Here is a 21,876-nt window from a genome sequence, read left to right as displayed (position 1 = left end):
TACTTATTAATATCTGGAGACACTGGACAAAAATGGACACTTAATAAAGCACAGATCAACATTTCAAAACTACTATTTGATATGAATCTTAGACTACATATTTGAGCAGTGTATGACTCTTGTGAGAAAGGCAGAGATTACTCACTTTTTTCTGCTTACACACAATGACTCTTCCAGAATGTAGTAATTCACTCCTAGTTTTATCAATTCTCTTTTTACTTCTTTTGCAGGTTTTCGACTGTACATAGAATACACTACTTTAGTTCTGGCCCTTCAAAAAAAGAAATATAAAAGTTAGCTAGTAACATAGCATGAAAATGTAAGCTTTAACTTTAGACTGGACAGGAAGGCTTTTTATTTCACAAGACAACTAGGCTAAAACAAAGCTTAAATTAATAGTGCCGTTTGCTTTAACGTGATTATTTCTTCACAAATGTAATGATTCCAAGAAAAATGTATACAGTGCTTTGATTTTTCTGTGGCAGGGGACAACTTTGTCTTGAAACCTGGAGTTACTGTGAACAGAAAATGTCAAGATGTCAAATCAATGCCTTCACCACATAATAGTCAAGGCTAAAAACGACCTTGCTTGGACTGGAGGTGATCAGAAGAAATCATCTGCCTGGTCTCTGCAAAAACGTCATACTCATTGCCTTTGTTGAAACTTTTCTAAATGCAGAGTGCAAGACCTGATGTCTGCCTATGCTGAATCAAGCAAAATCATCACTTGTAAACCATGATCCTGTTTATATTACCCAGTAATATAAGCCTTTGATTGTGCAAAGCATGACATTGTTAAATCTGTTCATTTTCTAGCCAATCTATCCTACAGCATATCCTTTCTGATCAACACAGATCCTGAAGAAATACTGCGTTTTCAGTCTGACTAAAATAATAAATCAAGTACTATGGGCTTTTAACGAATTTTACAATATAACATGATGCCATTCCTACTGTATATTACCAACATTAAGAGAATTAATAGCAAATAAAAACAAACCCCCAACTTCGAAGTTTACCTTAGTCCTGCATCTTCATAGTGAGGATGATTTACAATAGGACGAAGTGTAGACAACTTAACACTTGCCATTGTAGGCATTGCTCCTGCAAAAACTGCATCTGAAATACAGAATGAAAGGCATGTTTGAAATGAAGAATCAAGCAGTAAAAGCAGAGAAGCAATCTTCAAGTATCTAAACAGTAATGCTGCAGAAAAACAGAGAGGGTAAGGTACTCTTTTTGAAAAGGCGTCACATGGCACCAACAGGAGATGCACAAAACCACTTTTTTTTTTTTAAAAAAACTTGAAGTCAGTGTAAGTCATTATATCTCTAAACATCTAAGAACAGATATTTAATACAACTTATTTATCTTGAATGGGTAGAATAAAATAGTCATTATGACAACATGTTTTTATTTGTCACTTCTTGCACCACTGTTAAATGAGCAATAAAATCTCAGTCCACTTTGGCTAGAAAGTCTTTTCATGCTAAAAAGGTAACTACTTTGTTTCCAGCTAGTTTTCTGACACTTTTACTCATTTTAGCAAAAGAATGGGTGCAACTACAACACACGTACTTTGAACTCTCTTGTAGCAAAATGATGATCATAGATCCACATACAGGATCAGTGTCATTTAAGTAAAAACCCATTTTAATTGGACTTTGCAAAAACACTTTAGTTGTAGAAATACTACACCAGTGGCTGGAACCTCCACATTGTAGCCTGAAGCCTAACAAAGCAAGCTTTCAGTGGTTTTTAATTTGAGATAGCTATGGACAAGTATGTGTGACTAAACCATGGCTTTAGGATAGTCCCAATGCAAAGCCACAGACAGTAGCAATACCTCTGAAGTCATTCATACCAAGTTCTACAGTTACATCTCACAGTAAACAGGGAACATCATATTTTATTAAATTACCTTGTCTGGTATTGACTTTTATCCACTCTAAAAGTTCCTCCTGTGGCAAATTGCTAAATTCTCCCATGATGTTCCACTGAGTTTGAAGGTTTGCTGATCCTTCTATTGCCATCAATGCTAAAATAGCAAAGACCAATGTTTTGGGCTGGATTTTACAGAAGAGCCATCCAAACAACTGAAATGCAAGAATTGATTAATTTCTAGACAACAATTCTGTAATGTTCTATGCAGTACAATTTGGTTTTATTTCTCTATAAGGAATCTAACATATGTTATAATATGAAGTGTCTCTGCTATTGCTTCTCCAATAAACTGCAGTGAGACCTCATAAGTATTCATGTTTACCCAATGTAAGGCATTATATTTGTAATTCTAAAAAAACCAAAAAAAAACCCCCAAAACCCCCAAAAAAACCAAAAAAGGAAATTGACATTAACACAGCTTTTAAAGTTGTAGTTCAAATGTCAGATTCTGCAAGTAATGATGATTCAAAAATGCTAACTGCACTTTTACAGTATTTTATCTATTTACATCAAGAGTTTCTACATTGTACTGCAAACTTCTGAAAATATATCAGAAAAGCAGACTTTGGGGCTAGAAGGTTAATGCTGCTTTATATCCTACTCTTCCCTTTCTTGAACTGAAGAAGACGGCCTTTCCATTTTTTCCTAAAGATAGTTTGCTGAAGCCTCTAAGCAAATACTCATAAATATGTGAAATGGGTAGTTAAGAAGTACCACCAAATTTGTTATGTTGAAGTTTAGTTTGAGCAAGAACATTTTATCTCATCCATATCTGACCTAAATCTTAAATAAGACGAAGTATGAATTACTTTTTTCTTTCCAAGCTATTGTTAACTAGAAGTAAGGTTTCACATTTCAAAATTATCAAACCTGCACTAAATAAATACATTTCATTCAGAGTACCTTTACAGGGTTTTAATTAAAGTATGAAATGATAAAATAAAGTTTCACAGTGAAACCTCCCACTAGGCTGACTACAACAATTAGGTAGCATATGTTATCTTAGCTATAAACTAACCATAAACTACTTTAGAATATTAAAAATCTCAAGCGACTTCTCCAAAAACACACTGTACTCTACTCTCATCCTCAAAAGACTTGCTGAACACTCTAGCAAGAACAGCAATACTATCCATGGAAACTTAATACACCAAATATGCCTGACCACTGTGCAGGTCTGGAAGCATGAAGATAAATTGATTTATTTGTATGCAGCTCTAAATAAGCAAATCTCCTTTTTACCAACAGTTGCAAAAATCTCACTTCAAGAACATGTTACAACTTGGGAATTCTTTATTAAGTTCCATGGCTTTTCAAGTCAAAGAAAATCACAGTGTATGTCTCCCTGTGCTCAAGCTCAATACACAGCATATTAACTCATATAATAATGCAGTTGGACAAGTTGCATAAAACAAGATATTTGCTTGATTTCGGTAAAAGAGAGAATGGAACCGTATTTTTTGACAGGCAATATAATCTGGTTCATTTTTAACTGGTACACTCAGATTCAGCACTTGCAGAGAAATATCTGGGTAATACTGTATGTACTGAGGACAGCTACAGGATTAAAAAAAGACCTTACCTGTTTTGAACACACCAAGGAAGCCATAACACATAGATGTGGTGTCAAAAACAGTTTTAGTCTCATGATTAAAATTGCTAGGACACTGTATGCCAACAGCTGCAATGCATGGTATACCAGCTGCAAAAACAAACAAACCAACCAACCATACAAAAGCATAATATTAGCATACTTTTCGTTTGTGTCTTAAACAGCTCATACTTACAACTTCATTTTCAGTATAACTTAAGTGACACACTTGTCTGAAAAAGAGTCCAAGCCAAGTAAAGATCTTCACATTCCATATAGTGATAAGGACTTTCTGTTACTTTTTTTCCTAAAGTGTATGCAGACTGCTAAGGTATGGACCAGGAAGGATAACCATTAACAATAGAACCAAAAGGAGCTGGAGAAATGGCTAGCTATGCAAAAGATCCTGAAACATAAACGGGCAATAACATACGTAAAATTTCTTGTATAACCTCTTTATAGAAGTGAGGAGACCTTGATATTTAATACCTAAAATACCTAAGCATGAAATGAAAGAATCAAATAAGATTATGCTCAGTACTCACACAACTCCAGGCAACTTGCTTTAGTTTTCTCAAAAAAGGTTAAAAAGGTTGAGAGAGATGCCACTCACCACTTCTAACACTGAATCTACGTTACTTGTGGAAGTGCTGTGGTAAATCATAAAAGCAGTGATTGCAAAAATGCCTCTATCTATATGATTATCATATTTTGAATGGCATGAGATTTCTCTCACAGCACAAACAACAAATAAACTGCTGTTAAAGTTTTTCCACAGTCCTTGCTGACTTAACTGCAAATAAAGAAACCACATAAGCAAGCTGCCATTCAATTATATTTTTTGCATAATTTTTAAAATTATTTTAATTATGGCATATTTCAAATCAGAATTTTAACATTATCTGTCATGTGAAACCCCGGTAAAGGAACCAATCTCCTTCTCAGTCTATACGGGGAAAATGGAAGGTCCAGCCTAATTTCAGTGTCTTTCTGTACTGCTACAGCAAAAGCCCAAAAGACTCCTCTCTTGCACTGCCATCCCACCATTAGCTAGTATATTTTTTTTGCTCAACATTCCATAGTTATTCTGGTGATGTACCAGACCAAATTAAGATGAGGGAATAAAAGATACAAATACTTACCTTCAAATAAACCATGTATCAGGACCATAACATTGCAACCTATATTCACAATAACACATGAATAAGATTGTGCAGAAAAAGAACCTTACCTCACCGTGGTTAAAATGTTCCTCTCTGGAAAAAAAAAACAAACAAACCACAAACAGAAAATCACATTATTTGTTAATGTACTACAGAAGCACTGGCTTTACTTTGAAGTCACATATAGTGGCTCTAGACAACTGAACTAATCCAGTAAGCATGAGTCAGCACCCGCACAGACTGTTTTCCCCTCTCTAATAAGCTTTGAAGTATATTGCAAATCAGTAACTATCCTCCTCAATCCCTACACATCTATTTGGAAATCTGAAAATTAATTTTAGCAGTTTTTTTTAATTACTTCAATGAATTATTTCATATACAGCACAGCTTATTTAGAGAACGAAAATTCAGTAACATAAAAGAGGCAGAGCAGTGGTACCAGAGTGTCAGTCATTTACTCAGGTACTACATCGATTGGTTTTGGATTCTCAGAGGGAAATACAAGGGTGAAAAGAGTGAAAATCATGTATACTTGCTGTTCTCCAAAAACAACTGAAATGATCAGTGACAATTAAAAAAAACAACAAACAGGAAGCAAAAAGATATGACAGGGAAATGACAACACTCAATGGGACAAATTAACTGCTCTTGAGCACAGCATTGACAAGTGATGCCAAATGGCTGTGACAGGTAAAGCATATACTACAGATATTTAGAAAATAAAACGAATACAGTTGGGATCTCTCCCTAAAGATGAAACTCGGGTATCTTTATAACGTGCAAAAAAAATAATGGGGAGGAAAGAATTCGCGTTCACTATTTATAGGAGAAAAACAAATAAGCACATAAATAAATACTGGTGTAGGAACAGAGCAGAAAAATAAATGATTAAATAGAAAAAATCTGGGGGTAAGAGGGTTAAGATGTCTAAAACCAAGTTCAGCAGCTAACATCCTATAACAATACTACATATAGCACATCCAAGCCATTCAGTTACTGAACTATACATAATTTAACCTTCGAAAAGGACCAACATAATGTAGAATTCTGAATGATTTAGCATATAGCAAATCAAATAAACTTCTAGCAGAAAATTCGGTTTTACATTAACAAAGACGACAATATTTACCTTTCACTGTGGCCTGCCTGAGGTAGGGCCCACATAAGATATTTAATTGCCTGAAGAAAACAAGAGCCAACAAAAAGCGTGAATAAACTTTCTGAAGCATTTTCAACATTTGTTAAATTAAATTACACCTGCGTAATCTCATTTTGAGGTAATGCTAAGATAAAGACATGCAATGTTTCAGCTAAAAATTCTTTTCGAGGATGTTTAATTAGCCAGGCAGTTAGCAGTTATCCCATCTGTTCCTGTGTAAACTGTAAGTTGTTTTTACACAATTGTACATAATCAAATTTGCAAAAACAGTTATAAACTTCAGTTATAGTACTCATTAGCTAAGTGACAGGAATTTTTTACCACTGACTCAGGACTGGACCTTTGTAAAAAAATCTACATGAGGAGAATATAGAATTTTAAGCAAATATTTTTGAACACCTATATTTTATCTAACTGTATTTGGTTTACATGGCAAGGTTTTGGTAGCAGGTAGGCTGCAGGGGTGGCTTCTGTGAGAAAAGACCAGGGGCTGCCCCCACATCAGACAAAGCCAGTTCCAGCCAGCTTCATAACAGATCTACCACCAGCCAAGCTGAGCCCATCAGTGACACCGGTGGTGCCTCTGTGATAACATGTTTAAGGTAAAAAACCCACTGTGCAGCAGCTTTAAGAGAGAGCAGTGAGAAAAATGGGAGAGAAACAACCCTGCAGACACCAAGGTCACTGAAGGAGGGGGAGAAGGCACTCCAGGCACTGGAGCAGAGATTCCCCTGCAGCTTGTGGAGGAGACCATGGCGATGTAGGTTTTCCCCCTACAGTGCATGGAGGACCATGGTGGAGCAGATATCTACCCTGCAGCCTGTTGAGGACCCCATGCCAAATTAGGTGGATATGACCTGAAAGAAGCTGCAACCCATGGAAAGCCCACACAGAAGCAAGCTCCTAGCAGGAACTGCAGCTCACGGAGAGAAGCCCACACAGGAACAGGTTTTCTGGCAGGAGCTGCGTCCTGTGGGGGACCCATGCTGGAGCAGGCCATTCCTGAAGGGCTGCACCCTGTGGAAAGGACCCATGCTGGAGCAGTTCTTAAAGAACTGCAGCCTGTGGGAGGGACCCATCAAGCCTGGGAAGAAGGGGGTGGGGATGAAGGGAAGGTGTTATTAGTTTTGCTTTTGTTTCTTACAATCCTACTCTATTTTTAATTGACCAGAAACTAAACTAATCTTCCCCAATTCAAGTCTCTTTTGCTCATGCCAGTAAATTGGCAAGTGACCTCTCTGTCCTTATCTTGACCTATGAGGTTCTTCAACTCTTCCCCCCGACCCCGTACTGCTGAGGACAGGAAAAGAAAGCACAGCTTGGCAGGTACCTGGCAGCTAACCAAGACTAACCCACCACACTAACTTCTTCCCATCTCAAAATAAGTAGTGATCCCTTTAAAAAACCCTAAAAAGTAAGTTCAAGGTAAAGGTGATTCACTAAATCGTTCACTTACCCTTTTGATAATTACCCCAAAAACCATGAAAACAACTGGTAATAGCAAAGTCTTTGTGTATCTTACTGGAGTCTACAATGGAAACAAACTGCATTAATTGCTTTCCATTCACCTATAATTACTTCAACGGTCATTCTAAATAAAACGATATAAGGAGTTCTTCCTAAAGAGTAAAATGTAAATTTAAACATTCAGCAACAAAGCAAGCTTAAAGAAACTAAAATTTAAACTCAACCTAGCAATCACACTAGAGGTCATAATACTACGGTCATTAGAAAAATCATTCTCAGTTCTTTGGCAAGCCATCCAAAGACTAAAAGTAGATTGTATCTCATCTGAATATGAGTACTACAGGCTGAGTAACCTATAAACATTTTGAACACGTATCTAAATACTGATGAACTAAAAAAAGTCTACTAACGCCACTTTAAGAAGCTTCAATGCTCTTCTGTAGTCTAAATCTACCACACAAGATCTTTGCAGCTCCTAGTACATTTTCCATATACTCAAAACCAGTTACTGACAGCCACATAAAATATTAAGCTTGCAGAACTGTAACCTTTCATTTACCCCTGAGCAAGCACTTCTTTCATTTAAGCAAGAACATTTCTTAGATCCCAAATCAAAACACTGTCTTGGTTTTAGTTCATTTAAAAGCAATAAAACCAGTTAAATTTAGCTTAAGTTCATTAATGCCTCTTCATGAGTAAGCACTTGAACTTACGATGGCAGTAAGAAGTTATGGCTCTCAGATATTTTAAGATATAAATTAAGATAAAACAAAAAGTTCCCTCTTCCAAAATCATCTATTTTGATCAAATTACCTCTTTTTCCATGAAGTCAAACTCTGCAGCACAGGTATACATTAATGTATCAAAATCTTTGTAGCCAATAAATTTAGATTTTAATATATTTCCTATATGGGCCTGGTAGGATACACAGAAAAAAAAAAGCTGTAATAAACAAAACTGGTTCTGTTTTCCACAACAAAGTACTCTAAATTTATATGAGAAATATTTTTAATTAGAAGTTTATACATTTACAATATTGTTACGAAAGCACCAAAAAAAAAAAAAATCTCTTTCTGCTATATTAAACTACATCTTTGAGTGTTATGCAGATTGGACTGTATTAAATAAAAAGCAGAAAGCAGCAGAAAAAAAGGTGTTATCATTGCAACTGGGTTCAATAAGAGTATAGTTTTACATTCTCATATTTTAAGACATGAGCTTCCTATCTCTTGCTCCTTGATGCACATCTGCAGATAGGTTTTTAACAATGGAATCTGATAAAGGGGCTGAAGTGAAGCAAGGAGTCCTAGGTACAACAAGCATTTCAAATCTGCCTAATTAACTTCAGAGGAAAGTGAACTAGGAAATTGAGTAAATAAAGAAAAGATGTAGGTAAATGATATCCAAAATAAACAAAGCTCTATAAATCCACTTTTAAAAGCACACAGAGAGAATTTACTAACTTTTGTACAAATATTTTTGTACAAACATTTATCTAAACTTTGGCAATAACATCTCAAAGTGACAATACATAATGAATGAGAAAGCAAATATGCAATCCCTCTCCCATTTCTGCAAAACAGATCATGGAATTTCAGGAAAGTGTATCAGTAAGATGCCAAAATGAAAATATTAACAATTAAAAAATTCTTGAAAGACATCGACCAGATACTCAGATAAGAGAACTTACATCATCAGCTATTCCAAACACTAAAGAAGTTAGGTACTTCAAGGTGACTGTCCCAAATACCCAGGCACATCCTTCAATGACCTTAAAAAAATGTATTCAGAATGAAATAAATGTCTCAACAAACCTTTAAAGGAACATTTTCTTTTTTAAAAGGCTTATTAAACTTATCAACTAGTTACAAGCTCTCCTATTTATCACCAATAAGTACAGTAATTTCTAACCAATTACACTTCACAAATTTCAGTACATTAGGGTGTTCTTAAGTTTTTTTGGTATTTTCTATTACAGCTGAAATTATTTTGTGCAATTGATTTACATTACGGCTGTACCACTGCACACACCGTAGCAGAGGAGGTACCAAAGTTAACTCTAAACAGGGGCAGCCTAACTGTCACTTCCATTTGCTTTGCATACACCAGTGTGAAGTGATTATTTCCCACCAATAGCCTCTCCATATTATCAGGTTGTACTACTCCGGTAATTCAAATCTTTATTTATAGTACCTTCTCAAGACAATCTCAAGTTAGAACTTGAAGGAAATATAAAGAAAGTATGTACAATTACTACATTTAATTACATACCATGTTTATTCCTGTACCAGAATGATTAAATTCTTAGCAATGTGGCTTAATCTATCTAATTCTTTATAAAATGGGATCAAGTGAACAGGACAACCTGGCTCAGTGTCTTGTATCTGGGACCAGCAGCAGATACTTTCAGAGCGAATATAACAAAATGATCTTTACCCTAATGTAACCAGAGTTTTTATGTGACAACGGGTTGCATTCAATAATCCCATTTAATGGTTGCAAACGAGTCTAAATACCTAGGAGACATCTAATCCTTTTCTGAATGCCTCTTTTTATTTGCTTCCACAGTATCTTTCTTATAAGCTTATTGCTGCTAGTATAAGGAGCACTAAATAAACTATAATTATATCCTACTTCTATTCACTTGCTTTGTCATATTTACCTTTTATTTTAAAAGATGTAGAATTCTAACCTATTTTAAAGTCTCAGCTATTCAGCAATTCTACTGTAATAATTATCTTCATACCCTCTCTACTCAAATTTGATGGTAGTAATTTTGGGGGAAGCCAGTCTAGTTTTTTGGTTTTTGTTTGGTGTTTTTTTTTTTTTTTTTAATTAAGACACAATTGACTGAGACTGCATGCAATATTTATGATGCTAAGTATGTGTTTACAAAATTAAAAAAAATATTTTCTGCTTCCTCTGCAGTTCCTTCTCCATGACTTCCATCATGTACTTTCCTTTTTGATGCCTGCTCAGTAATGAACCAATGTGTTCAGAGAACTTTTCACAAGAATACCAATATTTCTCTGCTGAGTGGCAAGGACTTATGTATATAGAATAACTGATCCTAAATACTTAGGGTGGTGGTGGTCAGCTTTTGAAAACTTACCATTTAATCCCACCCTTTGTTTCTTACCTTCTAACATTCACACCTTATCCCACAGAGCTTATTTTCTTTTATAGTTTCAGCTAGATAACTTCCCCCAAAAGTTTCTGAAATTCAAGTGCATTACATTCACCCACACAGCCTTACCTACATCTTTCAAAGAAAAATACATCTGCGAGGCATGACTTCCTTTCACAGAGGCTGTATTTGACCTATCTCATTATACTGTATGTACACACAGTCTCAACAGCTTCATCACTGTACAAGTTTTTATTCTTTTACAAAACTTAGACTTACTGGTCTGCAGTTCCACAAATGCCTTGGATCTCCTTTTCAAAAACTGACACGAGATTTGCCTACGCTCCCATATTCCGTGGTACCACAGCTAACTACATTGGCAGGTTATATGCGCAGTGCAGTTTGTTATAAATATATTTTTAAAATTCCTTTATATTCTAGTTCCTGTACAATAGTTGTATGAATTTGATCCAGTTTTGCTAATAGGTAAGAATGCCCGTCTTAAGCCAGGTGTAGTCTCGGTAGGCTCCCATTTCAAGTGTTTTTACAAGTTAATGTTATGTCTTAAGCAGCAAGTTGCTTCTCATGTTTTCTACAGTGTTATATTTTATTTGTCATAGTTCTGGGAGTGTCCTCCATGATTGGACATGACTTCTACTGCCCTCAAACCCCACCCACACACTCTACAGTGTTTTACTCTGACTTGCTTCCTTATCAAATAAGTTGCTTGCTGTTGTCATAAAAAAAAAACTAAAAAAAAATTATATAGGATACATTTTAGTGAATATGTAATGCAGTATCTTAATTTCCATTTCTGCAAGCACTGTTTGCCTTTTACTTGCCTTTTCTAAATTGTCCTTTATTTTAAAAGGGATTTTCATACAGATCTTAGGTTTTGTAAATATGTTTAAGTTGGGAATTTAAAATTAAATGTGTTGCCATTTGAAGGCTATTTCAATTTTCTGGTATAAATGTATGTTTATGCTCCTTTTCCTCTTTCAGTAATTTAAGATTAATTTCTAGCAATATGGACAATTTATTAAAGAGAGTAATTCTGCTATACTTCTTGATTTTCAACTATTAACCAGAAATTATTTCTGTATTTCATTAAAACAAAAAAGTCACAGTGCTCAGAAATGCTAAATATATGAAAATTCCTTACCCATATATAGACTTCTCTTCTGCTGCTTTTCAAGACTTTTGGACTCAGTTCAAGAATTCCCTAACAATAAAATGAATGTACATTTTCAGGTAACATGTAGTAACAACAAGATACTCCAATACCCCAGAATTTTTTGTTTTGCTGAGCGCCTATTGTACCACACAACTATTTATTAAAAACTCTCCATAATTAATACAACCTGAAATACAAATTAATATATAATATTGTGATTTCACCCCGCACTGGCAAAATATGCCAACATAAAAACCCTTACTGCAGTTTATATACAATTAATGGAAGACTACTCTTCTCCTTAACAAGTAAGATTCTGTATTACACAGTTCTAAGCTTCTTTAAATCAAAGCCAATGGGAAACTGAATTATGTCTCCTTCCATAAATGACAAGAGACATCTGAAGCAATAAATTACTGTCAGCATAATACAATTTTCAAACAAGGCAACGGAATATGGGGAATGGGAGGAGTTACTGGTATTTTTCTGTTTCATATTATGTTCCTCATTTTATGACACAAGGAAGACTCACTTTAAGCTAATATGATGAACAATGTAACTAAAAAAACCAGAATGAACCTAAAAAGCTTTCAGAAACCCAGTCCATATGTAAGACTGAGGCCGCTATGAGCACCCACATAACAGACAAACAATAAATATTTTTTCCAAAGAAGAAAATAGGCAGGAAACTCAATGTACCTGTACTTACTATAAGATTTCAAAAGCTGCTACAAGAAACTAGAGTGGGTTTATAACAAGGAAACTATACTACAGCAAATACCAGCAGCCAAGGCAGCTTATTGTTAGCATGAGTGAGAAGTTACCACTCTTCTGCTGATGGACAAAATATAAACAAACGTAAAAAAAAAAAATAAAAAATCACTGAGCTTACCCAAAGCTTCTAGGAGAGGCAAAAAGAATCATAAATGGAGATGATTTGTAGCATGCTAAACTAGATCTGTTCACACAACCTCCTATTTCCTATGCACATAAATCCCTTAAGAGAAACTATTCGAGACTGAAGGAGGTTGAGGATTATTTTTCCTATTTAAGAAAAAATTAAGATAGCAAATGATGAGATGATGAGTGTTCAGTGAATAATTTCACTAACATGTCAGTATGACTCAGCAGTTTCAAATAGTCTTAGACCATTGTTATATGTGTTTTAGTAATTTGTTCTGCTTTTGCAGTTTCACAATTAAGAGAAGCATTTAAAATAGACTCCTACATGTTCATGTTCTTATTTTACAATTACTCTGGTCAAAAATCCTATGTGGTAAATTTTATATTTTTATAAAAAGAAGAGAGCTGTAAAAACAAGGGAACTGAGACTTAAGTGAATTTCTCTTATGAAGAGGTCTTGGTGTAAAAACACGACTTTTTAAATTAGCATTTACCCATTCTCCAATTATCTTTAAGGGCTAATTCTGTTTGTCATGTGAAAGATTTCTCAACTATCTGCTACTGCAGCAGTTTCACATTTTACATCAACACATACGTAAATGTATAGCATTACAGTCTTAGCATGTCATATGATTTTTCTTAAACAACTTACCCAGATAACTACTAAAGATGCAGCATAATAGGATGTCAACAACATTGAATTACCAAACATCAGAATAAAACACACTAGAAGAGATACCTGAAAGAAGAAAATAATTAAATTTAATAAAGAAAATGTAAGAATTGCCCAAGTATAGAAATTACCTTGTGTTAACAACTTTAAAGACACCTACTTCACAGCAACTGCAAGCGTGATACTCAGCTTACAGAACTGTTCTGAAAACGCTGACTATAAGGACTTAATGGTAACACATAGCCAAGTGGAGATTATTATGTTAATTTATATTTTAAAAGTACTTAGAGACAAAAAGATTTGATCACAGGACTAACCCATCTTACATGGTAACACCTACATTTTTTAAGTCAGGAATTACAGATTTTTTTTTTTTTCCAAATTATTGTACTACTTGTCCATCCTGTTTTATCTTTCAGAAGCCTAGACAAACATAAAATGTTAAATAAAATTTTTGTCGTCTTCTCTCTTTCAAACTGAGAAGCATATATTTAAAATATAATCATTGCCAAAGTCAAGGAAGCAGAACTCTTGGCTGTTTGATCATATACACTTAACTATATGAGGTTGAAAGTCAAGGCTGAAATACGACTTCTATCTGCCTTCCTGATCTCCTACTGTGCTTTCTTTTTAATAGGAAGCAAGACGAATTACATTTTCTAACTTGGAGAGCAAAATCAATCATCAATCTCCGTCATCTTCTACACACAGGAATAAGGAAAAATAGTGTAGTTATTTGTAAAATATACAGACTTTTGTACTCCCCTCCTCACACAGTTAAACTTTCATTTTCTGCAGAGAAGGGGGGCGCATGGGAGGGGCAAAAATTGAAAACACCACAAAACAAAGACTGGCAGTTTACTCAGGCTCATTTAGCTTTCTCTGTAATATAACATGATTGTTTATCTGTCTGAAAATAGGCTTTTTATGACACTTCGGCACCAAAATTATGATATAGCTATTGACATAAGTATTTCAACCTGCTTCTGTCAAAAAATTACAAAACCAAGAGGTTTATTTGCAAATTTTCCTGATAAATCTGACTGGGAACAAGCATTTGGCATCCGAAAGTTGTATCAGAAACGAGCTGCATAGAACTCACTACTGCTGTTAATTTATCATTTACACTATGTTTCAAAACATGTTTGAAAACATATGAAGTACAATTTAGCTCAAAGCTTCTCTCCTGTGGTAAACATTGTCTTTCTGCCCACTGAGCTTGCATAGCACACTTTGAGCAAAAATGTATTTTTAAAAGGCAAACATATTTCTTAAAAAAAGTTGTTTACATCTCCCTGTATATCTAAAACCATAATATTGTTTCAAAGAGCAAAAATCCTGGTAGCAAAACTTGATCATTATCTTAACTTTAAAAATTAAAGTCATGTATATTATACAAACACTTACGTGCCTTTTACTTATGCTCTCCTTCCTTTGTTCACTTTCTCATCCATTTTTGAAAAAATAGTTTTTCCTCAGACTAATAATTTATTTTCTTTCTAAATTTCTATCTAAATGTTTCTATCTAAGTCTCTCCCCAAATAGTTCAACCACAACATCTTTGCACGGTCAAGACTACGGTAGTCTTTGAAACCAAATTTTGGGTTGAGGTTCTTCTCCTTCAATGATAAAGAGTCTATTCTCTAATTTTAACTTACTAACATCTCATGATTTTGTTTCTGCTAATCTGGCATGAGATGAATGCTGCCTTTTCAACTTTTTATTACTCATGCTCTATTACTTGGTATGTTTTCTAGTCTGTTGCTTGTGACAGTATCTTCACATTCACGGAATGAAAACAGACAGAAAGGAGGGGCAAATATTACTACAAATCTTTTAGGTTGATAATGTTTCTGGAGTTCAAAAATTCCTGTGCACTAAAGGGATCCTACTTTGTGACACTGTGATATAAATACACATAAAATCAAATACTCAAATCCAGGCTTCTCCGTCCCTTATTATTGCATCTTTTCAACCATCTTGCAATTAAGGAAAACACTTCAGACAAATGGCCTCTTTTGATGCTCTGACCTGTTTAAGGAGATTTAAGTTTTTTAAAAAAAGTATTACCATATGAGCAGAGAGTATCTTCTGTAATTTGCAGGAGTCAATATAACCCATAATACACACAGCAAATAATGAAGCTATCTAGAATCAAAAGTGAAAGATAATTTAAAACAATTTGCAGTGGTCTACTCATTCTAGCAGAACACACTTTCATACAAAAAGTGATTATTCAATCAATCATTAACTTTTACTGCTACTTTTTTTGCTAAGTACTTAGATATTTCATAATGTTTCTTTCAAAAAACCTACTGTAGTGCTCCAAATAACAATTACCAAACATATCTGAAAATTTAATAAATAAGAATTCAGCTTTATGAAAGCACAAGTTTATCAAGACACAGCACTAACACATCATCTTTCACCCTTAGATTTAAAATCAAAACAAATCATTCATTAACATTACTCAACTTTTCAGCAAAGTATCAGAACATCCGTAATTTGCAGCTGAGGAAAATGAGATTCCTTGCCTTGAAGGCAGCTTGCTAAAAGTCACATGGGAAATTAATGAAATTATGAATTGAACCTGTAATTCAAATTTCAGACCCAGAATCTTAAACAGCTTATAGTGATGAGTTTCTCACCATATTTTACAGAATTTAATGGCTTCCTCTTCCGCAGTTAGAAAACTTGCATACCACAGCATATATTGATTGTTCAAAACTATCAACTCAAACCAAGCAACATCTGCTTCAAGTAGGACAGACAAGTCAAAAGGTACGGAGACACAGATGGATTTCAATCAACAGGCGACATTTCAATCAATTTAAACGCTAAAAAAGTGTGCTTTATGACAGCATCCCACTGTTCACATTAGCATTTACTGTATTTCAACACTAGCTAAAGTTACCTGAACTGTCCAAACTCAGACAGTAAGATTATGCCACTACTCACAGGCTCATCAAAATTAAATAAGAAATCATGCAAAATCATGCCAGATATTACATGCCATGCAGACACTGCTCCATTTAAAAATTTGTAATAGCCTAAAGAGATGCAAGATCAATGCCTTTTTTACTTTTGCACTTCAATATACAAAGTTTTTTTCTTGTTCTGCATTTGTTCTAATGTACTGATCTTAGACTGGAGGCTGCTTTCAAGAGAAAATTAAATTTTTTTGTCCTGGAAACAGAAGACTGAGTGGTGTAAATGGTCAAATTTTAAATTTAAAGATTAGAAAAACATCGTGATAAATGTTGTGAAACTTTCCTGAGAGCAAGAGTGAAATCTGCCTAAAAGGAAAGCATCAGTATAGTTGTGAAATCAATGACTGTCCATACAAAGCAGTCAATTTGCCTAGATGAGACAAAAAGGCTATTCAGAGGTGAATATGGTCTTACCTGTGTTAGAAGAACAAACTGAGCAAACTGCCAGGGAAGCATGAAAAAGATATTAGAAACACACAGTGCAATCAAGCTTCCTGTATTAATATTCGGAATCCTTGGGAAAAAGAGACAGAATAGGCATCAGTAAGTAAAATCAGACAGGTGTTTGCACATTAGTGAAAAGTACAACAGAGAATGCATAAAAACAAAGTTACCTTGGAAGTTAGCTAGCAATATTGATCAACTACAAATAACACTGCTCAAGTAATTTTAATATCCATTTTCCACTAGTTTCCAAAAACAATAGGTCTGATGCTTAACTTTTCTTAACTATTTGATGAGTCACTCATTAACAAATAAGTCTTCTCCTGGCAGCATGTAATATGGCAGACCAATCTATGTCACTTGCAGCGGTCCACCTTGTAACAACTCTACAGTCAGGTGACAACCATTTACATTTCAGCTGGGATCACAACTGTTCTCAGAACAGTCTGCATTTGAAAGTGATTTCACTCCTCTCTCACACATTTCTTCCACATTTACTTTCTGCAACTTTCTGCTAGCAATCCTGAGTGAGGTTTCAGGGCAGGAGACAATGACAAATACATGAAACTCAACTCTAACTGAAACCAGCCCATTCTCTACATCCTGCTATAAGCATTATTTATTTAATCCTGTGCTTTGAGTTCACTTCAGAAACATCTCATGTTTCAAATTTCATGAAGTGACCTCCAAGAGATGAAGACACCATAAATATCCTGCTATAAAACCCAAGCCCAAAGGATTACAGCAGTTTGATCAAATTCTGTAAAATTTTCTTCATCTTCTTTCACAAACCCGTAAGATGAAATTCTATTGGAAGTCACACTGAGCACGAGTCTAATGTATTAAGTAATACGTTATACAAATGTAACATAAGCAATACAAATAATGGAGAATTTAAGTTCAAATATTTCACTGGAATCCTTCTATACATAAAACGGAGCTGCTTTTGAAGCAGGAATTGTAACTGAGAAATAGAAAGTTAAAATGTTTTACCCCCTTTTCGGAACCTCACTCTGAAATGCTTAGATTAAATACGTACTTCTCATTGGTAAGCAAGCCTACGTACTATTTTACATACCAGGATTTGAAGAACAGGAGTGAATCTACCTAATCAAGAAGTGTCATAATTATAGGTACAGAATCTATGTGCTCTGCTCACCTAACTTAAAATGTAATTTTCTCATTTTTTGTTTGACCTCACAATTTAGCATTAAATGAACAGGTGTCTTTCTAATATGAAATCTAGCAATCACTCTACAAACTATTCCTCAAAATATTTTTCTAGACAACATGTATCTTTTCCTCACCTAAAACCCACAAGTTAGTGAAGAGCATGAAATATTTTTGGTTTAATCATCAGTAACTACAAATCAGTATGATGTAATAAAGGAAAATCTGGGGTTACAATTACAAAATTCAGCTAAATCATAAATATGCTGCAATGGAGTTGGTGAAAAAGCCATCAAGTATTAATGATCATGCTTATTTTTCAAAACAGAGGGAAGACAGTAACACATTCATGTTGCATGCCAGAAACAACCACAGAAAAGCAGGGCTTATGAACTCAAGAGCATCCCTGCATTAATGTAATTAGATTACTCTAAGTCATTGAACTAGTTAATTAGTCATAGAAAACTGCAAGAACGTACTAGCTTATGGGTGCCTATAGCATCCTCTGTTCCATAGCATAGGCTTATTCTAAGTGCAACCAACATACCACTCGCCAAGAGGGACAAAACCAATTGATGGAGTATCAGCTTGTTTCTCATGGGAAGGAATTGTCATCAACCAAAAATTCTGATTTTTAGTTTAGATACGTATTTGCCAACACAGTAATTCTGATTTTTATTTTAATCATGTCTTCAAGTTGCAAAGCTTTTCCTTTTAATAAGTGAATAATAGGACTGCCGTTCTATTGGTGCAGCGTCTGTAATGTAACAGCCACAGGAAAGTTTCTATGTTAATGATATCATTGCTATAGCACACACAGGCACTTAAATAAATATTTAAATAAATGCATTCAAATAAGTGTCCTGTGACATTCAATTTTTAAAATCATAGTAAAGAGCTAAGTATAAATTGAGAGGTACCTGAGAATATAGGTCAAAAGCAACATCTGAAGCACAAGGAATGGGTATGAGAAACTTTCACGAAGAGGTGGAGTCCACATGACGCGAGTGCACTAAAAATAAGAACTGGGTTAGATGATAATGTTTGCTGCTACAGTTCCATAAAACAATGCATTTGTATGTCAAAATGGTTGACTGCAGACACTTCAATAAAGCTAAAACCAAGCTATGAGATTTTACTTACAAACTTGAAAAAAAATAAGCCAGGAAGCAGAAAAGAGGAGGAAAAAGGAAGCTGCTTCCAGACTTAAGGTCTATGATGCAATGTTTAATTAAAATAGATCACTCCTTTTCCAAAATTAAATGTGGCAGCTAGAGAACATCCAAGAAAAAAGTCAAGACAGCAGCTGCTTGTCCCTGCTTCTGCTGAAATTAACAACTCATTTCAGGTAACTAAAACTATCCTCAAATATAGGCAGAAACTTCCCACGCTTAGATGGAGAAAATGGGTGGGGAGAGGATCTGAAGGGTAAACCAACATACTTTTCATTGTGCTAGAATTCTCTAGGTCATAAACATTTCACATTTCTACTAGCAACAGCACAGAAAGCATTTATCCAAAGCTGCCCTCCAAAACAGGCCAGTAAAACTCAACACATGAAATTCAGCTCTTACCAAGCTTAAACTAACTTACATACTTTGTTATCTAACCCTAATAAAGCAAAGCATAACATAATGAAGTCAACTGAATAGCTTTTTCATTCATTTCTTGGGGTTCATGGCAAACAGCTCAGCTATAACTGTCATCTAAAATGTTTATATTCAGCTCTTTATATAAAGTGCTTGCAGATGGCACTGAGCATCAAAAAATTAAAACTTTACAGGACAACTTTGACATACAAACAAATGGGTTCAAAATGTCTTATCAATAGATTTGTACTAAAAATTATAAATGGGTTCTTTACAACTATAGGACAAAAATATAGTTGATCTTAACATGAACCATAATGAATCTACAAAAGCTTATAGGACGTTGATGCCAGGATATTCCCTCTCCTTTGCTTCCTGTAATCTTAAAACCATTTTTTAAAATAATGTTTTACCAAAGAAGTCACTAGAATCAACATTATACAATTCCTTGTTTATTGTCTTGCTATTTCACAAATATGTTAAATTAATAGTGTAAAATAAATGTGTAGAAATAGTGTAAAATAAATGCAAAGTACCGAAGCCCATCACATTAATCACAGTCCTTGCTGTCTAAAAGCACTCTCTCTAAAAGCTGCACTCTGATTAACATTAAAATAAACCTTTCATAAATATATATACTAATGTTATCTTCAGCTGACTGCATAGACATGACTAGTTAAAATTATTTTTATTAGCAATAAATACAATCATGATTATTCTAAAGCACTGTAGCCTTTTTGATTATTTTTCAAGACTACAGCAACATTTGATTTACCAAATCTTTTGATACTGGAGGAGATAAAGACACGAAAGAAATGATGACCATATACAACCATAAAAAGGAAGCATTAACTTAAAAGTGGATTGACTAATGTAGCCCATGCTATTTTTCTATATTTGGAATGTAATACTAAACTCAATCACCTGTGGATGATTTATCAAGACTGTAAACTAACTTTGCTGCAGGTATAAATACATCTGATCTGTCTAAGCTTGAAATCATTAAAACACAGTAGCACAAGCATAGCACAAATAAAACATACTGCCCTAGGTTCATTAGCTCAATGCCAGAAGGCTAACCACTTCTAGACAGCATTCGATCTGAGATATCAAGACTTGCAGATCAGGCTTACTCTGGTGGCTCAGTCCTATCCTTCCAGAAAAGGAAAGCAAACTTTTGGCAAATGATCTAGCTCCACTGTACATACTGTTGAACCACATGCAAGATGATGTCCACAGAATCAAAGGCGCATTGAAGAGTTAAATAAAATAGCTTTGATACATACATGCACGCATAGTGACTCAACAGTATGCATAGTGAAGCTAGACCACCTACGTGCATGTAACTGCGTGTATTACCATAACTCCACACTACAATATCAAACAACTCTAAGTTACTTCAGGTAACTCAAGTACATATAGGTAGAGCACAAACACAAAGAACCAGCTGAGATCTAGCGCTACACCTCTGCAGTAAGTCCTATTGCTCTCCAGAAATCCACACAGCTGAGCCTGAATCTGTCACCCTACTTGAGCTCTACCTAAGCCCAGGCTATGCCTATGTAGAGCTATGCAGACCTAATTTCATGCCATTCTTCAAAATACAATTATCTGTGTTTTTCCCTCAAGCCAAGTCATCCATATAGAGAGATGAGCTCTCCTACAGAGTCTCCTATGGACAGGAGAATTGCCTGTGCCATAGTGAAATAAACGCTTGTTTTCATTATTGCTACCACCACCTTTGCAGTTTTCAACTTGCTCCTTTCTGAAGCTACACTATCACCTTCGCAGGCTTGGCAAAACAGTGCACAGTCTATAGTATTTCCTAGCAAAGGATAAAACATTCACTTCACCTCAGAATGCCATTAAGAAGAATGGAAATTCACACTAAAAAAAACCCTTTGTATTTACCCTCTTATAGCACCAAAAAAAGTTTAGAAACTCTGTAACATCTACCTGGTCTGGACCAGGCTGTTAATATCCATGGGTGAAAATTCTTCACAGAGGATATTTAGAGAAAAAACATTTCAAATGCAACTTAAAAATAAAATAGCTATTTTATGACACAGATTTTTGTTTTGTAAGAAAATTGTCAAAGCTCACTATGAATAAAAGCATCCTTGATTCTGTTATGAGCAACCACATATTCTTACCACTCAGTTTTCTGTCAAGTACAGGTCAGTAAGAAAAGAAAACAAAATGTAACTTTAACACTTAACAAAATCACAAGGTAGCTAGTTTCCATCTAGAAGATCTTTACAGTACAGCTGCATTTTAAATAAAATAAATATTTATATAAATTTATATATATAAAATGAACATTAGAAAAACAAAAACACTACCCCAAGGTATCGGAATAAAAGACATGAGTTTTCTTCCAAAATACAAAACAACATGAACAGCATTAGCTAGGGACACAGGGGAATGCTTTAAGTGACAGTTTCTTTTTTTTTTTTTCCCCTCCCTGTGATGCAGCTTACTA

General features: G+C 34.7%; 1 protein-coding gene across 1 annotated transcript in view; it reads right to left on the bottom strand.

Annotated features, from left to right (window-relative positions):
- DPY19L1 (dpy-19 like C-mannosyltransferase 1) overlaps positions 1-21,876 on the bottom strand; it is a 44,782-nt gene that overhangs the window by 2,804 nt on the left and 20,102 nt on the right. Inside the window, exons 9-22 of the mRNA XM_086467673.1 lie at positions 18,726-18,817; positions 16,606-16,705; positions 15,272-15,349; positions 13,181-13,267; positions 11,614-11,673; positions 9,015-9,095; positions 8,138-8,239; positions 7,314-7,385; positions 5,828-5,877; positions 4,767-4,791; positions 3,527-3,646; positions 1,922-2,096; positions 1,020-1,119; positions 146-271 (exon numbers count right to left, since the gene is read on the bottom strand). Coding sequence (XP_086323799.1) covers positions 146-271; positions 1,020-1,119; positions 1,922-2,096; positions 3,527-3,646; positions 4,767-4,791; positions 5,828-5,877; positions 7,314-7,385; positions 8,138-8,239; positions 9,015-9,095; positions 11,614-11,673; positions 13,181-13,267; positions 15,272-15,349; positions 16,606-16,705; positions 18,726-18,817 — 1,268 coding nt within the window. The remainder of the gene's footprint in view (positions 1-145; positions 272-1,019; positions 1,120-1,921; positions 2,097-3,526; positions 3,647-4,766; positions 4,792-5,827; positions 5,878-7,313; positions 7,386-8,137; positions 8,240-9,014; positions 9,096-11,613; positions 11,674-13,180; positions 13,268-15,271; positions 15,350-16,605; positions 16,706-18,725; positions 18,818-21,876) is intronic.

This window comes from Leptosomus discolor, chromosome 7 (assembly GCF_034619465.1).
Source record: "Leptosomus discolor isolate bLepDis1 chromosome 7, bLepDis1.hap2, whole genome shotgun sequence".
Classification (NCBI taxonomy): domain Eukaryota; kingdom Metazoa; phylum Chordata; class Aves; order Leptosomiformes; family Leptosomidae; genus Leptosomus; species Leptosomus discolor.
The sequence above is the reverse complement of the archived record's forward strand: the minus strand, read 5'-3'. Positions and strand labels throughout refer to the sequence as shown.